Source organism: Harpegnathos saltator, unplaced genomic scaffold (assembly GCF_003227715.2).
Source record: "Harpegnathos saltator strain DR-91 unplaced genomic scaffold, Hsal_v8.6 scaffold250, whole genome shotgun sequence".
Lineage (NCBI taxonomy): Eukaryota > Metazoa > Arthropoda > Insecta > Hymenoptera > Formicidae > Harpegnathos > Harpegnathos saltator.
The window spans coordinates 712,674-740,346 of NW_020230040.1; the positions used below are offsets into that span (position 1 = coordinate 712,674).

At 51.4% G+C, this 27,673-nt stretch overlaps 1 protein-coding gene across 2 annotated transcripts in view; it reads left to right on the top strand.

Annotated features, from left to right (window-relative positions):
- Window positions 1–11,249: 11,249 nt before the first annotated feature.
- Window positions 11,250–27,673, top strand: part of LOC105191576 (LON peptidase N-terminal domain and RING finger protein 3) — a 29,070-nt gene continuing 12,646 nt past the window's right edge. Inside the window, exon 1 of one of the 2 annotated variants that reach the window (XM_019845280.2) lies at window positions 11,250–12,462. In XM_019845280.2, coding sequence (XP_019700839.1) covers window positions 11,898–12,462 — 565 coding nt within the window. In that variant the 5' untranslated portion in view covers window positions 11,250–11,897. The remainder of the gene's footprint in view (window positions 12,463–27,673) is intronic. The other variant, XM_011155088.3, reaches the window with a different exon arrangement.

The following is a 27,673-nucleotide window of genomic DNA, read 5'->3' on the forward strand; positions in this document are numbered from 1 at the left end:
GCGTTGGGCTCGCCCGACTCGCCTGGTTGCGTTTCCTTTCAACGTAAATCTACTTTTAGATCGGATCTTGCATCGAAGAAGCCCTTTTATGGCGCGCGATACGCTACGAATGTATATATGGTGAAGTCCGAGCATGCTTCTGCCGGCTATATATGCAGCGATATTTCGAAATACTGATTTCAAAACTTAACTTACACGCGAGAAAGACTGCGGTTGACGGAAACGTTACGTTTGCATTTATCCGACACAATTGACGCGTTCTCAAGCGGGAAGAGCGACGCGACTCCGACGCCGATCCGCTCCGTTTTTATTTTTCAGCTCGCAAATATTAGCGACGTGGATTTGTTAACGTTTCGTTAATGAACGGTCGCCCGCATTCCCGCGTGCCGATGCTTTCGTCGACGTTCTCGTCGCTCGCGATGCATTCGACTTCCAGAATTAATCGAGCGCGCTAGCCGCAGGCGCGATAGTGACATAATCCATGATTGCGCAATGACAAAACTTTGTGCAGGCCGCGCGAGACCGCGCGGTAGATAAACAAATCCGCCGCGATTAATTACCATCTGGATTACGCGTGTCCAGATGTTATCGACGTGGATCCGGACAAATGCGGTTCTCGCGGATACCGGTGACTTACGCAAGATTTTCGACGTTACTTCAAGTTTAGTCAACCTTGATGTTACATACGCTCGCTCGGTCGCTCGCTCGTTCGCTCGTTCGCTCGTTCGCTCGTTCGCTCGTTCGCTCGCTCGCGCGCATTGCGTAGATGTTAAACAGCCGATTACGTAACGATTAAGTCTGGCGTTAGTCAGCGGCCACGTAAGTCCCTAATCGCCCCGGCTTGCAAATTGCAAAATCGACCGCGCTAAATCGAGGCGTAACTTCAATAATCGCGCGCTGGCCGCCTCGATTTTCTCCCTGTCTCCGCGCGTTTCGAAAGGCGCGCGATCGCTCGTGCGATTTCGTACAAAGCATCAGGAATCATCGTTTTTGAACACGCGCGAACGCGTCAGGAAACAGGATACCAAAATCTCGGGACGACGTTAGACATTACGTTGCGGAGAGAGGAAAATTGACGTGGTCCAATGATAAAGTCAAATATTTGTCCGCCTTTCTCTCTCTCTCTCTCTCTCTCTCTCTCTCTCTCTCTCTCTCTCTCTCTCTCATGACCTTAACTCACTCGCGAAAATATTAGAAGAGGAGGGACGACAGTTACGATGCACGATAAGTAAGATAACAAGTAAGTACGTAGTTAATGTAACACGATAAGGTACGATATGGTAATAGTAGGTGGCGACATGAATGTTAATACGAACGATCATTATCGTAACCTTCATGACGCACACGCAGGTTATGCTGAGCCAGGTGGTGGGAGAGATTCGGCGGCGCGAGACCCATAAAATTCGCTGAAACACGTGTCCGTCAGGACTTACACGTAATCGCTTAGACGCTTATGTAACGAGCGCGGCTAAACTCGCGTATGCGAATATCCGACTCGCTGGTTCGCGGCGTATTTCGCGGCCCGTCCCGCTGAGAAGGCGAGAAATCAAGATGACACAATAAGCGCGCCGCGTTTCCACAGGCGCCTTTCGTCAAAAGAATTTCACGAGGCGCGCGGGCACTGATCGTTCGGGTCGCGATACGAATGCAAATGCGAGGCTGACTTTTCAGCTGATCCGTCCGGCTTGCGTGACAACGTCGCTGCCGTCTACGCCGAGTGAAACATTACTCGACGTGCGCCTATCGACGTGTCAGCCGTTAGACGTATCCGGTTTAAAATACGTACAGCTTCTGGACGAACGAACCTCTTAAATGCGAGAAGTCGACGGTGTTATCGACGCGCGATACGACGCGCTCGAGAATAAAAATTGCCTGCGGACACACCGGCAGGGTGGTGGTAAGATTTACGCGCGAATATAATTCTTATCGCGTTAATCGGTCAGGTATGTTTGCAAAATTATAGAGCGGACGGGTATCAGTATCCCTTCGCGGCGTTTGACGCACGAAAATGCCATTTCCTCTCGTTTCGCGAGCCATCCGCGATGCAACTTGCGGCTCGCTAATATCTCGTCGAGCGCACTTCGCGCAGCTATCTGGTCGCTAAGAGATGCGAGCTCGTAAGCGTCGGCTTGCGATCGCCGGAGTGATCGCGCTTTTACGATAAATCAGCCGTCTATAGGTGCGTGCTAACGTAATAGCGGATGGCGGGGGTGAGATCGATGCGAATTGATTTTCAATACGACCGACATCGTCGGCTCGAACCACTTCGCCCACGTAGAAGTGCCAATGAAACGCGCTTTGTAAATCGCCGGCGCGGCGAGTGCCTACGTGCGCCGTATTCACCCGGCGCTGCGGACCGTGTGGGAGAAAATGGATCTGTAGGAGAAAATTGCGACAGCTCGCTAGAACTAAATATATAGCGCCAGACGAGCGGAGCGAGCTCGTCATGACAGCGGCAATGACAGCGAGTCTCTCTCTCTCTCTCTCTCTCTCTCTCTCTCTCTCTCTCTCTCTTTCTCTCTCTCTCTGCGCAATGCACGAAAAAGCACTGAGAGTGCTGAGAGATAAAGGTTTGCAATTGCGGATAGACTACTGTCGAGCGTAATTAGCCGCGCCGCTGGATCGTCATTTCGCTAATTGGTCGAGACGTCCGCCAGGCAGAGGATCAATCAGAAATCGGTTGAAAACTGATCACGCTTGGCGCGAGGGATTCTTATCTCCGGCTAATTAATCCTCGCATAAGTATGGTGGATTGCCACATACGCGCACGTGCACACGACACACGGAATAATCACGGGTGTTATTGCGTTATTAGGCATACGAATTACGAGTTACGCGACTGAGACTTCGCCCGCGAATCGTGCAGCGCGCGATTTCGTTATTTACAGCTTAGGATCGTATTTCGTATCCGAGTCGCGCGTTGCGCAAATTTGGGTCTCATGAGAACTAGATAAATAGATAGAGAGAATATATAGACAGAGAGAAAGAGATTTCTCTTTCTCTCACTTCGCCGCGTCTTGGATCATTCAAGAAGAAAAAAAGACGAAAAAGAGAAAAAATACCGTTACTCGCGGAAAGAAATGTCAGCGTCTCGTCGTGCCGTCTGGACGCCCCGTTGCGAGTCACGCTCGCCTAAGGAGGCGTAATCGCGCCATTTTCGTAATTGCATTATTACGAGGATAGGCATAAGCATCTACCCGCGTTGTGCAAGCGACCGCGACTTTATTCGTTACGTGTCGCCTCGCGATGACAAGTAAATAATCGGCTGCTTCGTGATACGTCGAACAGAAAAAATAATTTGATAATCAAACATTAGGTGTTACCGCAACAGTACGTATAATAGCGACTCCCAAGTGCACGCAGCGAGACCTTATTGTCCGTAAAACGGCTTACATAACACGCGTAATTGTCAAAATTAGAATATTATCAGAGCGCGAAATTAAGACTTCGACTTCGTCGCGTGTGCTGCATTTGCATTACATTTTTGACAATTTAAATTATTTGAAGTTTTCGTTGTTCTTGTTATCCATTTCCAGCCTTGACGTTCTCTGAATTAAATGGAATCGTCTTTGCGTATTTTTAAAGCCTTAAAGAGACATTTGTCGTAAATACCGCCAGAAATGTCCTTTCGAAATGAAAGAGCTGGAATTTTCAATTTCAAAATGAAACTTCACCGTTCCCGCAATTTCGCATCATGATGCTTCGTTCAAATGAGGCTCGTCGATATGGAAATGTTGTCAAACACAATCGAGAAACAATTGACTTTTAATTAGGCAAAAGTAGATAAAAGTTGAGGGAAAATTGACAGATGGCCTTTTTTCTGGCATATCGCGAAGACAAGTAAATAATTATTGACGTTGTACTTTTCTGCAATGAGTAAAAAAAAAACAGAATTACTGTAAACCGATATAAGTATCAGCTAGTCGCACTTACATAACGGCCGTAATCGGCGACACGTGGACGAGACGGGTTACGGCTTCGCAACATTGACGTCGATGGTTGCAAATGATCGCGCACTTGCAACTGGCGCGCGCGTCGTTAGAATATCACGCTCGTTAAATAATAGAAATGTTGCTACCGTCGTCGCGCAACTGCGCCGGTTTTGTCTTCCTTACGGTAGGTCATCTCCCGTGTCGGCTCGAAGTTTCAATTTACGCGAGAGCGCGCGAGCGCCTGCGAAGATTCAGGCCGGGGAGTGTGCCGGAAGAAGGCGCGCAACGCGCGCCTTCGAGACGTGTTGTCGCTTACGACAAGGTGTGAAAAGCGTGAAAGGCATGGGCTCCTTTTGTTTAAGCGCCTAAATATATGCGCGAAAGCGCTAAACACTCATTATTCTTAGAACCGTAAAACACCGGGGCGTTATCTTGGCAAGCCCGCCGATCGAGAAACTCCGTTGTTCTGTCGCGTACGGGGCAGTGACATAACGCGTCGTCTACGCGCGCAAAGCATGTGGAGTCGGCGTTAATTGTCGCGCGAGTGCCGCAGTGCAGAGGAACAGAGAAAGGCAGATATAAATGGAGACATGGATGATCCGGCGGTACTAATATCGATGACTCAACCCGGCATCCGTATGACGCGAAAGGTATCTTACAACGAAGTTTAAGCACTCGCGGCTGGATCGCGTTAGAATTGCTACGGCGTTATTGCTGACGAAAGGACGATGAGGGAGAGACGTATGGAGCGAGCGAGCGAGAGAGCGAGAGAAAGAGAGAGAGAGAGAGAGAGAAGGCGAGATTCATTTAGCGCAATTTCCGATTACATCAACTGTGCTCCGATTTGAGTTTAGAGGCGAGCGACAGCTTCTACGCCGCGTCTACGTCCCTGCTTTCGCGTCGCGTGCACTCACGCACGCGACACGCGCGCCTACGCACAGAACAGACGTTATGTAAACCGCGAATCGGCCCGAGAAGCGTGCGAGTGCACGTGGTCGATCGCTGCACACACGTGTTTAACCCGCTAGCGGGAGCGCAATATGGCACAAATCGCGCGATCGCCGCTTCAATGAAATTTTCGCGCTGTTATATCCAGTGTCGCGGGCTACGGCGTAATTATGTAAAATTGGTCGCGCTGCTTTTGAGTGCGCGATTACGCGATTGCACAGAGCCCGAGACACATTACGTCGTTCGCAATAATAATATCTTTTTATATTTATGCCGGCTGCAAATGCACGGCCGTCGCTGAGTGAGTCGTTTCGTTGCGAAAGGACCGTTTCTGTCAACGCAGCTGCAACGCGATGCAAAAACATTCCTTTATTTTATCAGCACGGCAGATTACGGCCGATCGTTTCTCCTTACCGAAGGTGCAAGGTGGCACGAGTATCGCTTCACGGAAAAACTAACTTGTCCCTCTTATCGGAGACGTCTGCAACCGTGATAAAGATACATAATGTCCAAAATACATCACTATTTACACGGAGAAATTTTATACTAAAATTATCTTGCATTATCTTGCTCGCGAGAATGTAAGGCTATCGCGGGCGAAAAAATAACGTCGACTGTCTTCGTCGCGACGACGCGAGCCGTAACGCGAGTTTGAATTCCCGGGACAAATAACGTCGGCCAGACGGCTCGGGGAAGACGTTACTATTCTGCTCGTGAAGGCGCGGGTGCACACAGAAGAGCGCATTGTGCCGCGCGCGCGCGTATCGGCGCGTTTGAATCGTCTGTCCGACGGACGAAAGCCGCGAAACATTCGATCGTAATCGGCCGACGATCGCGCGCGCGCGCGCAAAGAGCGGTAATCTCTCAGCGCGAATCTTGACGTGGATATCGCGTCGATCTCTCGAACGTTCAAGTGTCTCGCACTCGAAAAAGCGTCGAGAACCGTTGAATGACATTTCTGCATGCCAGAGATCCGCGACGGTCAGATTATTCTCCGAGCAATTATATCGACGTTAATATCTTCCGTTGACATTGCAACACGTCGGAATCTCCCGCTGTCTCTTTATACCGACGCGCGCGCGCGCGCGCAGTCACAATGGAGACGAGGAATTAGCTTGAAATTTTGACGAGCGTTCACACGTGTCAGAACCGGACATCAAAATGTCAGCTCGGAGATACTCGAATTTTCATCCGGCGCCTGCGAGCGCGCCCGGAAAATATAGCAACACCTGGCTCACAGTTTCAGCAATCGAGTAACGTGTATATAGCGCGCGTCGTCTTCGATCGTGCGACTTACGTTTATACTTAGACGAAATCGTCGCTACGTAAACAAGTTTACGTTTTATTAATAATTAAGCGGGAGATTACCGAAGCCGCATGTAGCCGCTCGGTTTTGCGCGTGGCACCGATCCGACGTCGATGCGCATTTTCGCGTCGCTATTCGGAGAACGACGTGGTACGGTGCGTCTTTCTCGCAGTAGTAATAAAGCTGAGACAGAGAGACAGAGAGAGGGAAAGAGAGAGAGAGAGAGAGAGAGAGAGAGAGAGAGAGAGAGATATCTTGAGAAGCCAGTGAATTGTGTGCTCCGCGCACAATATACATCCGCGTGAAAGGGCGATGATGTGTCGAGTCAGTTCGGCCGTTGGCACAAATTTCGAGCTTCCACGCGGCTGAGGCTCCGTGAAAGATTGCGTCTCTGAATCAAGCGCTTCGACACGTAACGCGTCGTTACGCGACGTACGGCGTCACGAGCAAGTTCGATCGCACGGAAAAAGCTCGCAACAATCACAATTAAATAACGATGATTATTCAAGACTCGCGTTCGGCCATTAGGTAAGCAGTCGCCGTCTCAGTGGACGCTTTTACCACGACGAACCACTACCGTGGTGGCGATCGTCGTGGCTGATTTATTCGTCCAGTGAGGCGCAATCGCGCTGACACCGAAGCGTTTCTTTTCCTCTGAAAACGCAATTAACAATGCCTCGCTTGTGTTCCTCTGTGGAATACGAAGGACTCGTGATCGCGTCGCGCGACAAGAGGATCAATTCGCACCTAATGTTTCAGGCACGTCAGCGTCGCGTCGCGTCGCGTCGCGTCGCGTCGCGTCGCGTCGCGTCGCGTCGCGCTGCGCTAGGAGATACAGACACGCCGCCGCATGCCGGTGTATCGTCGGCGCTATATCGCCGCGCGCTACTCCGCTCCGCTCGCCGCTCGCCGCTCGCCGCAGCATCGCGCCAGCCCGCGGACGTCCGTATCTACTAGCTCGCCGACACGACGCGCGTCTCGCTAGTAGGTACCGACGCTCGCGGGCCGGTGTATCGTCGGCGCTACATCGCTCCACGCTACTGCTCCGCTCCGCTCCTCTTCGCCGCGTGTACCGCACGCGGCGGACGCGATTCACGCTCATTCATTACATAAAGGAGCTCACTGTTTACCGAGAGACCGCTTTATTTTTAGTCGTGCCGCGATGCTTTATGCGACGCCGGCCGATTTGCGAGACCGCGCCGCTGCGAGCGAGCGAGCGAGCGAGCGAGAAAACGAGCGAACGAGCGGCTCTCTCGCGTGGTTAAAGCGCGTTTACGCAACCGCGTTTCGCAGCAGTCCACGTCGCCGGCTCGCGCCGCGCCGTTCCGCGCGCCTACAAATCCGCACGTGCAAAACCGCTCGCGCGCGTGTGCCGATGCAACGCAACGTAACGCGCCGCGCCGCGCCGCGTCGCCTCGCGTCGCATCGCGGACCTCCTCCCTCCGCCTCGCCCACCCCTTCAGCCGGACGACTTGCTTTTCTGATAACGGCAACCGGGAACTCGACGTTCAGCACAGAGCGTTTATATAACAATTATGTTACGCGCAGAGCGCGTAATTTTAGGTAGATTATAATGGGGATTTTCCTTAGCGAAGAGACGACGATATAATTGGAACGAGCGATACTGAAGACAACGGCCTAGAACGGAATTGCAGCGTTAAATTACAGAGTAGCAGTTAAAACGCCAAGCGTCGATTCTGCCGATCAGATTTTATCGTCCCGACGAGGAGACTTAATGACGGAGTGCGGCGTGTCGGGACGCGCCTTGCGTATCCTTTTTCGACGACGACGACGACGGTGGCGGCTCGATCGATCTCCTTTTTGTAAATTAATCGTCGGAGGGAACCTTACGTAACGTCACCGAAACGCGATCCCCCCCGGGTAACAGTTCTAACCGCATTTTTGCGCGAATTGGTGCAATCTCTCTCTCTCTCTCTCTCTCTCAACTTAAAGTATCCGTAAGATGTCTCGATATTCGCGCGTCTACCCGACTGACCGAGGAATCCGAGTCGCGCTTGTCCACGCTTCTCGATCGTGTATATCGAACTCGGGCATTGCTCAACGCTCTAGTAAACGCGCGGTCACGTAAGGCGCCTATAATTGCGAAACGCGGCGTTTAATAACGACCGGGAGGTGGGTCGGCTGCGAGTTATGTCAGAGAGTGCGACGAGAGTTTTCGAGTTTTTCGAGACGACAATCGTCGTCGCTTCTGAAGGGGAGAAAAAGCGCGCGCCCGCGCAGGAAAAACGAATTATTACGAAATGCACGGACTTCCCGTCCTGCGCGCCGGCGCACGCTCAGTTAAAAAATAAACTTCGATAGCACGCGCGCGCGCGCGCGCTCGCCCGTTAACACGACCGATTACACCGGCGGCGATTTCATCCGGGAATGAGATTAAGACACTGACGTAACTGTGAGAAGCCACGACGAATTCGACGGTCACGACGACGACACCGCGACCGGCGAGGACGGCGGCGAGGACGACGATGACGATGTCTCTAGCCGCATCGAGCATAATAAAATCCGCTGTGTCTTCCGGCCGCTGCCAAAAGGAGCAGATACCGACGACGCACGCGGTTGCGACGCGCCTCACCGACCGTGTGTAAACCATTTACGTAACGGCGAGAAAGAGAGAGAGAGAGAGAGAGAGAGAGAGAGAGAGAGAGAGAGGAAGATACGCTGTATTTCGATGATTAACAATTTGTTTTGCGATCGGCAAAGGTGACTCTTTGTACGACACAAATATCTTACGTAAGTCGCCAGATAAACGCGCGTATGCAGCTGGAGATTAAGAGCGCGGCTTTTCGGATTTCGAAGACGATCGCTTTCCGACCGCATTCCTCGCGGCGATCGCTATGCTTTATCTTTCTCTTTTGTTTTTTCCTCTCTCTCTCTCTCTCTCTCTCTCTCTCTTTTTTCTTTTTGTATTTTATCGGACCAAGTTGCAATGTATGCAATGTGTTGTCGGTTTCTTGCTTCAAGCGCACCGTACAGCGCCGCGGAGGCGTGTCGTTCCGCAGCCGAACGGACGGCGTTCTCTCTATCGAGTTCATCAAAACGACGATAAATTTTTCCACAAGTGCAGCCGACGATGCGACGAATATCCGATAAGCGTTAATTTCGCCAGTTATTCTCATGATCCGTAAGCTTCGAATACTTTTATATTTCCCTCGTCGCAAGAGCGTCCCGAGTCGCGCGCCGAATATTTCTCGCCGTTTGAACAAGCGCGTCTTGATATCGCCTTCATTATGCGTACTGCGCCACAAACATGTAATTTAAATAACTCGTGGCGATCACGTAAGAATACGCGCTATCAATACGCGCGTTTGTCATTCGCGCTCTAGACGACTATCGGCAGTCATCCGTCTCACGTCCTGCGACGCGTTGGCGCGATCGCGCGTATAATTCCCTACGCTCTGAAATTCACCACGAGAACCACCGTTGTCTCGAAGAGACCGTCGTCTCTGCAGCTTTAAATATTCCCGTATATAATTAAACTGTCGCTTTGAAATCGCGAGGAGAGGGGAGGGGAGCCGCTCTCGAACAGTCCGTTATCGGACTTCGATAGGGTGAGAGCGAGAGAAGGGCCCGTAGATTCGCGACAAGTGCACGGGGGTTAATCACCCCGTGAGCTGCCATATATTGATCTCCCATTCTTCGCCGCCCTTTGCCGCCCTCGCGCGGCACGCAGTTCAGCCCTCTCTCTCTCTCTCTCTCTCTCTCTCTCTCTCTCTCTCTCTCTCTCTCTCTCTCTCTCTCTCGCCCTTCATTTCGAGAGGTGCGCGCCTCCTGCGCGGCGTCTGCGTACTCCGTGCACGCACACGCGTGCTCCGCACGCACGCATCCAACGAGCGCGGGCTGCTTTACCTCCGTGTGTCATGCGTTGCTGCTTGCGAGACTCAGCGAGAAGGCTGGAGTCCCTGTAAGACCGAAGTTCAGCAACGAAAAGCTCTCTGCCTGTGTCGACGATCGAAACTCACGTCACGCTCGGTCGCGTTTTGTGCGCCCTCGGTGAAATCTCTCTCTCTCTCTCTCTCTCTCTCTCTCTCTCTCTCTCTCTCTCGCGGAAGCGAGCTGTGCCGCGCAGTTTGCGCACACTCGACCCACCGGCGAGGCCGGGGAAGATCCGTTCCCGCGGAAGTCCCTGGTCGATCGAGCCAAGGTTACGACAACAAGTGTCCGGGAATGTGCCTCGAGTAAGATCGACCGTACGGGGACTCGATGGCGATCGTGAGGATCGTGCACAATCGGGCTATTGCGGCAGCATTAATGTGCCAATGACAGAGAGTCATGCTTTCGTGACGTCCTTTGTGACAATGACGGAGAGAGGGTAAGGCATACCGATGCACTCACTCGGAGCGTGGCGGTCGTCATTCATTATAGACTCCAATGTCGATTCGATAGGACGTTCGAGGAAAAAGTGGGTTAAACGTAGTGGAAGATTTATCGCGACCTCCTTCCCTCCGGCAGGTGAAGACGGGACGCCCGCGCCGCCGGTCTCTTATCAGCCGCAACAACGAGTCGACGGCAGAGCACGAGGAGAAACGTCAGCGAGGAGAGATTAGAAGGAACGGGGAGAGCCAGCGAGAGCTCGGCGAACGCTTTCCCGACGATAGAAAAGCGCACCGTTCTACTTGACAAGCATTTCATCCAACATTCATAATGACCGCCGGCGATCAAGGAGCACTCGGAGCGGACAAAGAAGAAGCGATCCTCGCGTCGTCGGACGGCGCGACAAAGCCCCTCGGGTGCGAGCGGGTGGGAGTGCGGCCTGCAACACCTACGCACCGCGGCAGACGCGCTGCCATGACACGAGTAAGCAGCAACACTCTCGGAGGCTACGTGCAGCGTGCTCCGTAATTCTCTCCGGCTCCCCACCCCCGCGTAGTACGTCGAAGCCGCGTGGCGCTGGCTTCGTGTCTTGGAGGTGGCTGCACCACGAGCGCTCCTCCACCGCAGCCACGACTGCCGCCGCCACGACCGTCGCCACAGCCACCACCACCACCGCCGCCGCAGTCGCTGCTGCTGCTGCCGCTCGCGCCGCTGCTGCCGCCGCTGCCGTCGCCGCCGCTGCCGTCGCCGCCGCCGCCGCCGCCGCCGCCAGCACCGTCACCACCACCATCCCCTGCTGATGACGGCAGACCGGCTCTGACAGTGGCTCGGCTGACCTGTGACAGCCGAGGCGTCAGTCCTCGGTGCGCCAGTGTGCCGTGTGGAGCGGTCTCGCGCGCGCGCGTCACGCTCACGTCTACCGCGGAGCAGCACGACGCGCGGATCGCGTGGACGTGGTCAGCTGTCAAACTCTGCGTGGATCGCTCCGACGAGGCCCCCGCTGCTGAGACCCCGCGCGCCCGGTGAATCATCAGCGAGATTCCCGAGAAAGAGACAGAGAGGGGGAAGGAAAGGAAGAGGGAAGATCGAGTGCGACGGATCGTGGGAAGCCGCGCGCAGTTTCCGCGGCGAAGAAGACCCGATTCCTGTGAACGATCTGCGTCCGACGTGATTTCCACGCTCGGCTTTTCCGTAAGATGCACGTCGTCCTCGACACTGCAAAGTCGACGTCGAGCGGTATCCACCGGGCGCGGACCGGGCGATATTCGACGCGTGCGAGTGAGTGACTGGCTCGAGAAGGATAGAATCCAGGATTCCCCATCCCCCCTCCGAAGGGTGACACGCGACGGGTCAAACGCAGCGCGGCGCGACGAGACGCGATGACGGAACTCGCCAAGGAGGCGTTCACCTCGCGCGACTACCACCTGGCGGCCGAGATGTACGAGCTGAGCAGCCTGAATCAGCAGAATACAAACTACGAGGTGCTGCTCGGTTTCGGCGACTCCCTGGCCAAGTGTGGCCGTATCATGGACTCCATCGGGATCTACACGAGGTGCTTGGCCACGACGTCGGTGCCGGCCGAGAGGCTGAAACACCTGGCGACCGCACTCCTGGACGACATGGCCGGTTCCGGACTGACCTCCAGACGGAGAATCGAGGCGTCCTTCGCGTGTCCACTCTGCGAAGGCACCCTCTGTCAACCGGTGACCGCCGGCTGCGGTCACACTTACTGCAGGAACTGCGTGGACCCGGCGAAGAATTGTCGCGTGTGCGGCCTGAAGATGGTCGCTGTGGGTGAGACGAACGTGCTCGTACAGAGGCTCGTGGAGAGATGGTGGCCGCGAGAAGTGGAGGCCAGTCGGGCCAGGCACGAAGGTGATATTCTCGTGAGGAAGGGTCACCTGGGTCAAGCACTCGAGAGGTACAACCTGGCGGTTCATCTCGGTGAGTAAATCATGCTTTATTCCTGCTGATGACTCTTGCGCGTCGGCGGTGAATGTATGTCGCTGCGCGTTCGGGTCGCTCTCTCTCTCTCTCTCTCTCTCTCCTCTCCTCTCTCTCTCTCTCTCTCTCTCTCTCTCTCTCTCTCTCTCTCTCTCTCTCTCTCTCTCTCTCTCTCTCTCTCCTCTCCTCTCTCTCTCTCTCTCTCTCTCTCTCTCGGTTGACGTGTCGACTCGCGTTTTATCGGTGAACGCGATGCACGCTCGGAGTTTTCAGCATTGCGGTTCACGCGATTAGCCTTCACTTCAGAGAGGCCAATTCGCCTCGCGTTAGGAATTTCTCTCGCGCGGTTCTTCCGAGTCTACGAGGTATTACATCGGCTCACCGATCCTGAAGTGTTTGGTCCGACGAACGTGGTGGTTCTCGCGCCACTTCAGACCTGGGTCGAAGGCAGCGGGTGAGTCAGATTGTTGCGCGAACCAACGGAAACCGGTCGGATCGTGAAAATGAGCGGGGCGCGAACCCTTAGGGACGACGGTTCGGTCTCACGATCTTCCGAAAAGTCCGACGGAAAGCGCCGTCGCTTTTAGGTTCGGTTTGCTTCACACGAGCGAAGGGTAACAACATGGTTACATAAAGATTATTACGAAACACCTAATCTGAATAACGTTTCAGGCCTGGGTTTCAGTCGGTTGACGACTTAAAGTCTACTGGTTTATCATTTTGCGTTTCATAATCTGCCTCGATTTAATCGACGTCACCGACATTTTCGGCGCCGGTTAAATCACGTCTTTTCGAAAACACCATGCGGATCGGCGTAACGCAGGTGGACCAGTCGCGCGTTTAAAGCGCGCGCGCCACGTTCGCGGACCTGCTTCAGATGCGTCCGATAGGAGATAACGATAAAGCTAAATCTGTCCTGGTAATGATCCCGACCGGCAACCTTTTCTGAGCAGCGGTTAATTAACGCTCGATAGCCGAAGGACGGTATTTATATCGGAAAGAAGTCGAGAAGCCGACTGACTCGGGAGAGATGCGTTTTTGCATCGTCCTTCACGAGACTACAAACTTCCAATGTCTAATATTGGTTTGTTGTTGTTGCAAGCACTTTTTTGCAAGAAACGAAACGGAACATATCTGCGCGAAACGAATAACGAATAATTGTGGAAAGATATTTTATCGTAATTGACGATACGTAATGTTCAACGGACTTCTCGTGATGTTAATGTGCTTTAAATTGTACGCTTTTAATTGTGCGCCACTTGAGCACGAAATAAAAGAGAAAATGACGCGCACTGACTAACAAAATGTTGAGGAGAGCGACTTGAAAAATACGTGAATAATTGTTAAACAATCGTCCATTCAGACGGTCTTATTTACTACATTTAATCACCCACAAAATTATCTGCCAACTAGAGTTATATTTAGCAAAATGATCTCTCTTTCTCTCCCTCTCCGTCTCTCTCTGTCTCTCTCTCTCTCTCTCTCTCTTTCTAAAAACAATGCCAAATTGCATTTCCCCATCAGCTTTGATGTTGATGATGAGCCATGAAGGAAACACGTGACAACGACGCCTCTTCCTCGGAGAGAGCCAGTTTTTTCTCGAAATTAATCAGTGCGCACATTGAAGAGGATCACGGTATCTCGAGCACATGTTCGTCTTCTCTTTTTCTCCGATACCAAGCCTCGCTCATGCATTCGCTCTCTCCCTCGCACTCTTCCGCGGCTCATTTTTTATCACTCCAAGCTAAACAGACTGCGATTATTGACCTCTGTGCAGCCAGTCTGCCAGTCAGCCAGCATCTGCTGGCATCTGCCCTCTTATTCACCTCGTAAGATTTTAATCACGGATTCCCCTCCTGAACATCTGCAGTCGATCTGCTGCTCCTCGATGAGAATTCCACGAGAGAGGTCATCATCCCTCGTCCCGATCACTCGTTCTCTTGACACGAAACCGATGGTTTGTGCACGGAAGAAAAACGGTCCGTGTCGTGATATTTAATTATTTACTACCATAATTCTTCTTTCCCGCCTACGACGCGGGGGGGGGGGGGTCGCGGAAGCAGCGGCGCGGAATTAACGATTACTTTCTTGAAATTAATAGAGGCTCAGAAAGCCATCCTACTTAGCTAAATGTATCGCAGCGAGGTACGTGTTGGCGCAAGTGAGAGGAGTGAGTGGTGGTCGCAGGCCGCAGATAGGTCGACGCACGACTCGCCACTACGTACAAACTTGATAATCGTCCGGTGACGCTATTAATACACCTAGCTGATGAAGATGGATGTATTCCACTCACGATCATGCCTCGGTACTTGGCTGAAAGTTGAAACTCCTTCTCGTCTTCATTGTGCGCTCCCGTGTGAGAGATTCGGCTCTCTGTCTTCCGCCTTTGCGGATTCTCGATTCTCGTTGCTCGCACGCGAGCGCATCGAGCGAGTGTGCGCGGTGCGTGGAAAAGGAAGTATCCGCGTTCGACGACGACGACGACGACGACGACGACAACGAGACGACAACGCCGTTAAGTTCACGGCCAGTCCGAGACGGTTCTCTTACATAACGCGCGTCTCTCGCGAAGAGAGATCGGTCTGAATCGACGACGTCTCATCTGGAGACACGCTGCGGCTACCGTCTCAGATATCAGATGAATGTTTACGCGATTATATATATTAACGTCCCGTCACGTTCCCCACCGAAAGCCTCGACTTGCAAAACCGTATTTTGGGATGCTAAATTCTCACATTCGCGCGAACGTTGATTTTTGCTAATTCGACATTCACCACTGGCTGCGAGCAGGAGCCCTCTGGGAGACGTAGTCTCCGCCTAGGTGGCGATATTGGAGGCGCGATTTTCTCGATTTAACGTCTCTACTGAAGAATCTCGTTACAGGCCGGTCGCTTAAAACGACGAGCGCGCAAACGTTTCGGGCAACGAGCGAGCGACGAGGAATCTAGTCGACTACGTGTCGCGCTGCACGTGCGCTCCTTCAATATTTTCCATGCGAAAAGTCTCATTTGACGTTGCGCGCGATGACGATGATAACAAGGACGATCTCGGCAAGGCCGATTAGTCACGAAGCGCTCAGCCGTTATCGCGAATACGCGTCATTGTTCTCGGCACTTCTTTCGTTTAGCAGCTCGATAGAATCGTCGATTATTTCCGCGATAGCGGAAAAAGAATAATATATCGCGTCGCACGGTATATCTCATTCGGACGCGAAAGAGTCGATTGAAAACGGGAAAGGAAAATTGTACATCGACGCGATTATCAGGTTGGCGAGCGTGACGACGATTACGCTCGCACGCGGCGCGTCGCTGTGAAATTTTCTCTGTAAATATAATTAGCGAGTGACACAGTTGTTTACGCGTAAATATTGCTTGCGCGCAGCGCTGAATCAGAGTTCTCGCGAATATATTAAACCGCACAATAAATCGTCGGGTTATGTATATATATATATATTTATAAAACGCAGGGGTTACGTAAAGAGACGTTATCGCACGCGCGCTCGCGCGATGTGTGTATTAATGAGCGGCTTTACGTGGAAATGAAATTTTAAAGATCGTCTGACCGAAAGGAGATCTCTCTCTCTCTCTCTCTAACGTACGGGACGGGCCATCTGCGTGTACGGTAGCATTTCTGCCCTCGGCAACACCTGCATCGTTCACCTGGCCTCTGGCTCGATTACGGTAATTTTAATAACGTTCTTCTCGGCGACGCCGCAACATTACACTTTAGAGCGAAACTCGTTCCGCTCGAACGTCGGGACGAAATATCTCTCTCGTTTGTCTGTCAACCGTCTCTCTCGTGCGAGCAACTTCTCACCCGATCTTTCGGGTGAGCGATATTCTTCATTGCACCTTCATTAGGTACAATTTTGATATTCTAATCTGTAATACGTATAAGATGCAATAATTTTCTCCGGGACACTTCCCTCGTAAGTTTTTCGCCAACGGACGGGAGAATATCGGGAGCGCTCAGCTCCGTATGAGCAACAACGACGTTTCATCTCGACATTAACTTCTGCACTTTCATCGCCTTTCCCGAATCAGGTATTTCCACGCCGCGCTTTTGAAATTTTCTCTCCGCCGTCCGACCGCCCCTCCTCCCTTTCATCGAGATTCGCGAACTGGGAATCATTGTCAAACAATGCCACCCACGAGCGCGCGTTTCGCCGAGAGAACGAGCGCTCGTGTCACCGCGTGTATTCGCGAATCGCGGAATTTTGCTTCTCTAAAGGCTGCTATAATTAAATGCGACGCGCCGCTGCGCTTATATAGTACAAATTTAGCGCGCGTTGCGTCGCGTCGCGTCGCGTCGCGTCGCGTCGCGCCGGTGCAACGTGCTCGTCGAAATAAAAGCGATGACAGGCTGCGGGAAGGAGCGCGCGCTTTACGCTAACTTTGCACGCGAACACCATGTATCGGACTCGCTTATATAATGATCTCTGACGACGCTGCTTTTCTCATACGCCTCGTCTCGCTTTTCTCTGCCGCTTATCGCCGCTGATAAGCGGCGCGAAATTGCGCCGGTGGATCCAGTGGACACGAACCACGCCGCGTTCGACGTGACTGTTTGCAGAAATCCAACACCGGGCACCGAACCGCCTCGTTATTGAATTCCTCTTCGTTTCGCTGTATTGTATACTAATGATTTCCGTAATGATTTTGGCACATTTATTATTTTCCGATTATTATCATCGTCCGTCTGGAGCCCCCGTTTATTTTCGAGTGGATGCTCTTGTCTCTCGCGCAGCGAATGTAAAAGAGAATAGCGAATATTTTCTTTTCGCGTTGAAGTAGCTACATTCTTTTGATAATTATTTCAATCTGTTCGGAGGCGATTGAGGGTCAACGACAAAGTTTCGCGTATAAATCGACGCGAATCGACGTGGAACGTTAAAAATTGCCTCAACGATAACACGACACAGTGTATTCATTGTTCGAACTATCATCAGTATTTATTACTCGTCGTATTGTTTGCCGGTGCGATATCAAAAGACCCTCGCGCGAGAGACGAGGCGCTTATGCAAGACGAACTGCGGTATTGAGCGACGTCGCGGTGATTGGGAATAAAGCGAGGTGCGCGCATGAAGCTATTTTAAACAAAAGCACCCTTTCGTCCAGAGCAAGAGGCATCCTCTCGCAAATTCTCTCTGACGAGAGAGATCGGCCGCGGCGAGTCGTTCTTCACTCGAAGGAATCCGCTCGTAAACACTTCACGGCAGGCACGAGGAAAGAATCCCTCGGAAAAGGAGGAGAGAGAGCTTTTATACAGAGGCACAAGTCAAATAAGACTGATTAGGAATCCCGCCCGAGGTGGAACGGTGTGTGCTCTCTCTCTCTCTCTCTCTCTCTCTCTCTCTCTCTCTCTCTCTCTCTCTCTCTCTCTCTCTCTCTCTCTCTCTCTCGCGAGAGGAAACAAGTGACATGAGCTACGGCGTTCTTCGGAAAACACACATCGGCCTGTGAACGCGCGCGCTCGCTCGCCTCTGCTCGACCCCGGCACGTGCATGGATCGCGGCCAAATCCGAGATGTCATCGTCAATTCGAACCGCGTCCGGTGCGCGCCGCGTCTCTCGCAGGAGAAGCCTTCTCCTCCGCACGAGAAGTGGTTTCGGCAGGTCCTATCGTATCAAGGACGCGGCTCGAGGTGCTCGAGCGGCTTGCAAAACGAGCAACGACCAGCGGCGGCTTGAGGATCAGGGCCGCGCGATCCCTGGTCTCTCGCAGGGAGAGACTCATTTCTCTCCGGGAGAAGCCTCTCTCTTTCTCGCCACTGCAACGTGTGAAGTCTCGCCTCGTGGTCCTCGCTTGCGCGGTTTGATTGTCGCGCGACGCGTTAAAACGACATGTTTACGTTCGCGTTCCCGTTTCCCGAAAATTAATACGAAGGAACGAGCGTGTCCGCGATGCGAGATGGCTCCGCTCTCCATTATTCTCGGATTTTACTCCAACAACCAGCTTATCGCCGTATGTTTATGTAAGGCGCTAAGGGCCGCTTATCGCTGTGTATACATCCAAAGAAGCTAATCTTATCACAAAATAGCTCCACACGAAAATTTACACAATATTTCACGTGACTATCTTTGATACGTCACCATACGGCCGCTCTCTGGAGGCGAAGGATGCGAGGATTCAGTTTGACGTGTCCGCCGTGTAAGCGGCGCGTCGGCCGAACGCGACACAGGAGAAGGAAAATTCGAAACTCCCGTTGTCGCTGTTGGCACGTCGTAACGAGGCTGCTCTGAAATTTGAGAGAAGCACCATCGCGAGCTCGCGGACTTAAGGGAAAGAGACCGTACAGCAACGCGCCACGTTCGAGATTCCGTCGACGAAAGTGGGTCGCGTCCTCGATCCTTCTCCGATCGCGCGCCTCATCCATCAATCGAAACTCTCGTTTCGTCGCGCTCGCGGCGATCCCGCTGCATTTCACGGCTTGCCTCCAGACGAAGTGATCAATTGTTATTACACCTTGCGCGTGAGAATTCTTCCGTCGAATCGGGACGATTGAATCGTCGTCGATTCAATTAACCCGCTGAAGCGCTGCTTCGATGTCAGCAATGCACGAGAATCGAGCGGCGGGGGAGGGGGAAGCGATGATTTTTAATCGAATCCGCTGCTCGAATGTTCGTGCTCCAAGCTGCCGTTTTTCTTTTTTTTTGGAGAATTATGGTGACATAATTCGTCGGTGACGCATAGAGATGTGCGAATCAAGGATTTTTATGTCGAATCGAATCGAATCGAATCGAATCGAATCTCATTTTTTAAATTCGAATTCGAATCGAATCGAATCTATGAAATTTCACTCGATTCGGTTCGAATTGAATCATTAAAAAATTTAACATGACTATTAAACAATGCAAATAACGATGGAAGATTTTAATATGAAAGGGAATATTGATATTGTAATATCATCTTAAAATAAAATATATATATATTTAAATAATTAAAGTAATTTATAATTAAGTTATCAATTATAAGTTAAGTTAATTGCAAGTTAAGGATTCAAACATATAGGCCCAGGTGGCCCGTTTTGTGGCTGATGCACGCAAACGATAATGTATTTGATTCCTATTCGAATTATTCGGATTTGAATCGAATCGAATTACATTAGAATCGATTCGATTCGACTCGAATCCAAATAGTTCGCACATCTCTAGTTTACGCAGAAGAGGACAAGAAAATATATACGAATCTATAAGCGACCGGTTTATCCTCAATCTCCATTAAGCTGCGTCCTGAAACAAATCTGTGCCGCGCTTTACTTTTTACCGTCGAATCCCTGGAATGTTGTCGCGCCGTATTATTTATTCATTCTTTCCTCATCGCGCCTTTTCGCCTCCGAGGCTTACCTGCGCTCGAGAAGGGCGCGCGCGTGCGGTCTCTCCCACGACATTTATCTGCGCCTCTGCGCGTATCTCGGTGAGACACTTGTTCCTGCAATTATCGATCTTTTTTCGTGCGTACACACGATGATATCGTGCGCTCTCCCACGACTTTTGCCTGCGCGCGCGCGAGTTACGCGATCGATATATAATAACGGCGTCACGCCCGAACGGACTCTCGCGGCTCTTGCAAATCCGCGAACGCGTTTCGGTTGTGCAATTGCCGCGGAGCGAAATTAATCCGTCGCAGGCGCAGCTGATTTGTGTCAAGGCAACGACGCGGACGGAGCGGCCGCACGCCGCTTTCCTCGTGCACGTTCGTTCGAGGGTGGCGCGAACGACGCGAAAGCGCGGCGACGGTGTGCGCGAAGTGCGCGGCGGTGTCGTCATCGCGCGGATCCTCGTTATTGTCCAGCCTGCCGGCGTCTGGAAATACGCGTTGGATTGCCGCGGCTCCTCCGCTATTTCCGCCAGCTCGCGGTGCAGTCGCTGCGCGCGCGCGAGAGAGAGAGAGAGAGAGAGAAACGTCCTCAATCGGAGCTCGCGATTTTTGGATTTGGACGCGAGCGCGATCCTACGATCGTGCATCTCCTCCACTGTGGGTTTGACGCCCACAAGTGTAAAATGACCGAGTGCTCTCGCCGCCGCCGGTATCCTGCCTCTTGGACGCTTGTGTAAATAGATATTTCGTATTTCCGGTTCTCATAGCGCGACGAAGAATTCCAAGTTCCGTGGGCGAGGCAATCGTGGCCGACGACCACGCATAGGGTCTCTCTCACGAGATTGCTTCTATCAATGCAGGGTGCTTAAATTGATTTAGCTGCTTGAACTCTTACGTATTTTCTAATTGAGCCCGATTACAGCTCGCTTCGAACAGCGTAATGGCGGGTTACATGATACACCGGCTGAAAGCATCTCCGGGCTGCGCGCGCTGCCACGCCGGACAGGCTCGAGTTGCGAGCAAGTTGCAGATATTACGATCGCCGATGTCGTCGGCGATCGTTAAACGGTCGGCTAACGCCGGCCAGCTATCGCCGGCCGACAACAGCGCAGTCGGCATTATTAAGAGACGGCTTTTGTGAAATCCAGCGGAACGATCGGGTGTATAAACCCTCATCACTTTCCGCCCGTCCGGTGAGAGTATTCGCGGTCACGTTATGATAACACGAGTCGATGCTGATCGATAACACCGACTCAGCCCCGCTGCAAGGTTTCGATTTGAGGACTCGCCGCTATGCCTGACTGAAAATTATACGCACTTCAATTGGGAGACAGCGTGGCACGCGTACAAACGATCGCGACCGGTGCTCGTCGTTCCCGGCTCGATCGATCGCTCGAATTTATCGATCGATGCTCTAGATGCTTACGTGAAACGTAAGCGACCTAGGACCCGATCGACCATGGACCCGATGATGCATACCCCGATATGCACTTTAAGCGGTTCGTTTTCCTGAATGCGTCCTGAAGGCGTCGCTCGCGTTTCGGAAACGATCAGCTCGATTGCTCGCGCAAGCGAAACCGCTGCGCTATGATCGGCCCGCTTAAACGAGTCGCGTTATTACCGCCTAGGGCCTCGTTAAGCAAGTCGACTAGAAATATGAGCTGCGTGCAGCCGACGAACGTGGTTGAGATCCAAGAACAATACGAAATAGAGTGCAAACTATGCTGCGACGACTAAATCCGACTTTCGCAACGGAGAGCTCGTCGGCTGCGGGCGCGGTGAGTCACCGCGCGGGACAATCCGACCAGTTAGCCGACCAGATGACGGCTGGCACGACGATAGAAATTCGGCCGATTCGACGTTAAACAGAAAATCCGACGGAGCGAGAGCGAACACACAATCCCCCGCCGCGCGGGATCGATCCGGATCTAAAGCGGGTTTTCGCGGGACGCGTCGTCGCGCCCACACGTCGCCCCGCCGACCGAGCTGAATTACGTAAAACGCTCGCGAGATTCGCGCTCTCTTACTCACTCGCCGGCTTGCAAACACGCGTCAATTCGTGATTCACCGTTTAATCCGACGGGAGCTTTCCTTAAACCCGCGAACGCGTCCGCGTCGGGCCTTTGAAGCGTCCACCCGCTGACTTTTATATTCCTCTTGGTTTACGCGCTTTCTTGCTTTTTACCCGACGGGGCGTCTACGTCAACACACACGCACGCACACTCGTATAAGTGTGATAACGACTTGTACAGTGTATAGAGATAGGATAGAGATCAAATTCGATGCTTTATCAGTCTGTGAGATATTCTCCGAAGGCGTGAGATGACGTGAGGAAAAATCGGGCTGTAAAGGATTGATCGAGCGAAGGCTATTCACATGTCGTCCTGAAGCAGATCTGCACTTTTTCCGAGTAAATCGTAATAAGTCGAGTCGCCTAAAAAAAAGATTTTCTCGCCGATATAGCCGTTAATTCACTTTGGAACTCTCAGCTTTATTCAATATCACGTGATACAGGATCGAGTACGCTCCCGACGTTTTCCGATATTCGACGACAAAGAGGCTTCGGAAAACGCGAATGGAAACTGGGTCACAACGACACGCAACTTATCCTTTTTCCCCGCCGAGAGATCCGTATCCTTCGCCGTGTACATACAGGGTGCTAAATTTCAAACGTAACAGGTAAAAAATCTCGAAAACTGTGAAAGATATTAAAAGAAGCTGAAACATATGTGTTCCATGATTTCGAAGGGGAAAGGGAATGGCATTATCAGCTTTTTATTTGGAGGGCGTTTTCGAGGTCAGTTGATCTTATAGTTAATTTAATAATTTTGAAATTTCCAAAGGTCGATAAGTTAACAAAAGTTAGGGCACTATTATAGCAATATATCCTTGATATTAGGTGTACAAATGAATAATCCAAATTATTTTAAGCAGTTATGAAATCAATTTTAAATTGAATAGATTTTCCCGCTCTTTTGTGATTATGCAGTGTTGACATATTAAATAGAACGTATAATTTGGCGAAAGGCCCAACATAACCTTCAAAAGTATTCAGTTCAGTACAGTCGAAAATGGCAACAGATAAGGTGCATATCCGACACTGCATTCTTTACGAATTCCAACAAGGAAAAAATGCTGCAAGAGCGTGCGAATCGATTTGTTCCTTTCTCGGCGAAGGTGTTGTATCGTACGATGTGTGCGCATTTTGGTCTAAGCGGTTTAAAAGCGGTTTAAAAAATTTCAGTCTATTCGACAAACAACGCCCTGCAGGCCCTCCGAGGCCTGCGATAATGATGATTTGGAACAACTGCTCGCTGAGAATTCGGCACAAAAGACACAAAAAGAGCTTGCAGAACAATTGGGAGTAACGCAGCAAACGATTTCCAAACGCCTACATGAGATGGGAAAGATCCAGAAAGAAGAAAAATGGGTGCCTAACCGCATGAACTCACTGAAACCAACAAAAATCAACGAGTGGCAGCGTGTCCTTCTCTTCTCAATAAGCAGCGTCGAAAGCAGCTTTCTTGTGGAAAATCGTTACGGGCGATGAGAAATGGATACTCTATGACAATCCGAAACGCAGAAAGTCATGAGTAAATCCCGGCGAATCATCAAAATCGCTTCGGAAAGAAGGTTCTTCTCTGCATTTGGTGGGATATCAAGGCCGTGCTTTATTATGAGTTGTTGGAACCGGGTGAAACAGTTAGTGCGCGGACTGCTACCAACGTCAATTAATCCGCTTGAGTCAAGAATTGGAACGAAAACGCCCGTATACTGGCAAACTGGGAGAACGTCCAGTGAAATTGTTGCGTGACAACGCCAGGCCACACACAATGCTTCCAATACAAAAGACACCATAATGAGTCTTGGCTGGGACGTCTTGCAGCACTTGCGGCGTATTCACCAGACACTGCTCCATCCGATTATCACTTGTTCCGATCGATGCAACACGCCTTGTCCGATCATGCACTTCCAATCAGTGGATGAGATCCGAAAATGGCTTGACGACTTTATCGTGTCCAAAGACGTAACATTTTTCCGAGATGGAATTCATCAGCTGCCTGAAAGATGGCTTGAAGTTATGGAAAGCAACGGCGAATACTTCGATTGAACAATTTAATTTACTTTCTTTTAAAATAAACCTTGAATGTAGCTGAAAATATTGGATTATTCATTTGTACACCTAATAGTAAATAGAATCAAAAAATCTAATACTATTTTTTTCCTTCGATAAATAGTTTGCGAGATATCGCAAGTTAAATGTTGAAAAAGTTACCAAGTTTTCCTTCAATATTTCAAAAAATATTAAATAAAAAAATATTTCAGACAAATTGTTAAAATTAATTGGTAGAAAAAGAAGATATAATAAAAAATTGGGCTTTCTATTTAAAAAAATTAAGTTCACCTTCAACTGACCTTGAAAATGCCCTCCAAATAAAAAACTGATAATGCCATTCTCTTTCCCCTTCGAAATCGTGGAACACGTGTTTTAGCTTTTTTTAATATCTTTCATGGTTTCCGAGATTTTTTACCTGTTACGTTTGAAATTCAGCACCCTGTATATACCCGCGCTTTTAACATTTTCCTATATTTGGCGTGTCGCAACGAATCGCTGCAGAACCGGAATCGGCCATTCAAAACAGTCGGTCGGTCCTTTTTCTTTGCCCTCGAGTCAGAAACACGCACACATATATATGTACACACACACACACACACTAATAAGTGATACTGCACGCGTATACTTTCACGCGGGTCAATCTAATTTTCGCGCAGGAACGGAGAATTCGCAGCAAAGTGCGCGATATATTCTCGGCTGAAGTGTACAGATCGGCCGAGAGCGCGGATTCGCCCCGCGATAATCCCCGTAACGCTCGCTGTCGCGGCGCAAGAAACGCGCAGAGGATGCGTTTGTTATCAGACGTCGTCGCAGCTCCGACACTTTTGGCGAGGAGTATCGTCGAGGAAGCGGAAAGCGAGCCTGGGACACTCGCATGACCCATGGGGGCAATTATCTTATCTCGGCTGGCGCAGGACGTCGGAGGTAGCAGGATGGCGAGGAAACCGGCGACGGAAGCCGCGGACCAAGTTGGCGGGAAACGCCCCAGAGCCCGGGATGACCGGTCGATACGCGAGCGGCGGTTACGTAAAAGGGAATAATAAGAGCGGCTTGCACATGCCGTCTCGTGCCGGCCGACTAGACATATTTTCCGTGATAAGATAGAGAGGCCGCGTTGGTCACGTGGCCGGTGTGCTGTCAAACTTCTCTGTTATGTAAACTTTGCGCTCACTGGCGGCTCGCCATGTATCGACGTCGCGACGCGCGCTGCGCGGCGCGGCGCATCGCGTCGGGTCGGTTCCGCGCCATCGAGGATTCTGATTTATTTTCGGTGGAGCACGCTCTCTCTCTCTCTCTCTCTCTCTTTCTCGAGCCGCGTCGGCGACGGCAGCTGCGGCGGATGTGTATCACCGCGTCGCGAATTTCCTCCTTCCCGTAGCATTTGGGAAAAGGATGGAAGCGTTTCGCGAGAACGTTTGACTCGTTGAAGTCGCGCGCGCGCGCGCGCGCGCGTCTCTCGCGGCCTCTGTTAAATCCGACGGTAACGGATTATTTAATAAAGTTTCTCGCGCGATTCAAGCGTCCGCCTCTCTCCGATACGAGACTGAGATATACATAATATCCGCGAAGCCGATGTATCGCGAAGGCGGCGATCCCACGCGAACGATAAGGCCAATCTGCGGTATAACACACGTACACACGCGCGCGCGCACACACACACACACACACACACACGCACGCACCGTCAGCAATGGTGATACGGACACAATGAGCCGCCTACGTGTCCTCAAAGCGCGGCTCAAAAGCGCGACTTGCACGTTTGGAATCGGAACGCGCGTAAATATCCACGCGTTTGCGGCAAAAGTGCGACGAGGACGGGACGCCGTGATGCGGCATCCGAGATACGAACGTAAAAATACCCGAGCGTCGAGGAGAACGTAATCGAAGCGCTCAGACACGTCAGGGGATATCATGGCTCCGATAATAAAATAAACCGAAAATGTGCCGCGACAGTTCTGGGAATGCGTCAAATCGATAGCGCGATGCTGCGACGCCAACGTCGGGATGACTGGTGCTTTCCGAGTATCGATACCGTGCATAAAGTATATTATATACATTATATATACACGTAAGTATGTGTGTGTGTGTGTGTGTGTGTGTATTGAGTATTGGCATCATTCGCACGATATCTCCGCGACAGGGCGATATCGTGAGCGAGTATCGCGATCGGGCCACGCGTCGTAACGCGTCGCGGCACGGCCGAATCTATCTGCTCGCGGAGATCGGCCGAGCGATTGCGTAACGATAGATTTATATAAATGGTTACGTTGACACCGGAGAGCCCCGGCCGTAGCTGCCGCGGCCATCGTTACATTATCTAACGAGGAGCAGCGCATCGCGTAGGTAGACACGCGCATACACACACACACACACACACACACGTGCCGGACGCTACGAGATTTGCTTTTTCAGCTCTCGAGGCTTCGCTAAACAGTTCGAAACAACGGCCGGCTCGATAGAACGAAAATAATCTTATAGATGCGTCGGTTCAGCGGCGGTACTTATCCGCGTTATATAACGTGTGATGTAATTTACGTAAGTATTGTACAGCAGCACGGCGTTCACCTTCGCGAACTGTGGAACTGTGGAAGCGGGGTCCGGTGAAACCTGTGAAGTCGCGGCTTTTCGAACGGATTAATCTGCCCAACTCGGCCGAAAGTCATATTTACGTAAAGGACCGAGCGAACTGACGAGCTTTTATTTTTGGAAATAATCGATAACGGCGACACACGACGAGCGGTCGGTGCTATTCGCGCGAATATTTGCAGCGACCAGCGTCGAGAAAGGTCTCTCCTCGTCGGAAATCATTCAGCGAACCGATTCAGCGGCGTTATCGCCGCTCGTGCTCGTGCTCGGAATCCGTCGAAAATTCACCTCGGTCGTGTTCAATTCGGGGGCTTTCCTCAACCGCGGCGAGACTTTCGCCGGAGTGCGCGAACGAGCGGCGCAGGGTCGGCGTTTCTGTCAATTACATAATAAAAAGCGTTATATAAGGACTAACGCTACGCATAATCGCAGCGCTGCTCGTTCGACTTCTGCTCGTCCCGACGAAACTGATCGATTGACTCGGCGTGTCGAGCAGTCGTCGCTGCACGAGTCACGCAGGTATAACGACTTATTGGACGCGCGCTGATTACCAGAAACGATCGATTTCCTCGACGAGTGACTCGGTGATTACGGTAGCGTATCAGGGTCATAAACGTCGTAAAACGAGCAGAAACCTTGCGAATCGACAGAAACATTAGGAATTTGCGTGGCGCGTCTAGCAGATCTTGTACTTTCAGAGCAGAGCAGAGAATAAACCTTTGTGCCCTCGAAATAAGAAGAGCAAATAATAGAAACGCGAATGAATGTATGTATCTGTGTATGCGCGCGCGTGTAAGGAAGCTGGGGGGGAGAGAGAGAGAGAGAGAGAGAGAGAGAGAGAGAGAGAGAGAGAGAGAGAGAGAGAGAGAGAGAGAGAGAGAGAGAGAGAGAGAGAGAGATAGTTCGATGAGCAGACAGGGCAAGAAGGAAAGAGAGAGAGAGAGAGGGGGGGAGGAGAGAGGGAGAGAGAGAGAGAGAGAGAGAGAGAAAGATAGTAGGTCGGGCAGCTGGGAAACTCGATCGAGCGGAAGTATCAGCGACTGCGGTACTTGACCATGAAAAAGCACCTTGACTATGCGCGAGAAGCCGCGCCGACGAAGGTTAGCATTACTATCGCATGCCGAGAGAGGCACTTTCCGCACGCGCGCGCGCGCGCGCGGGAGAAAGTCCGGGCACTTTCCAGAGAGAT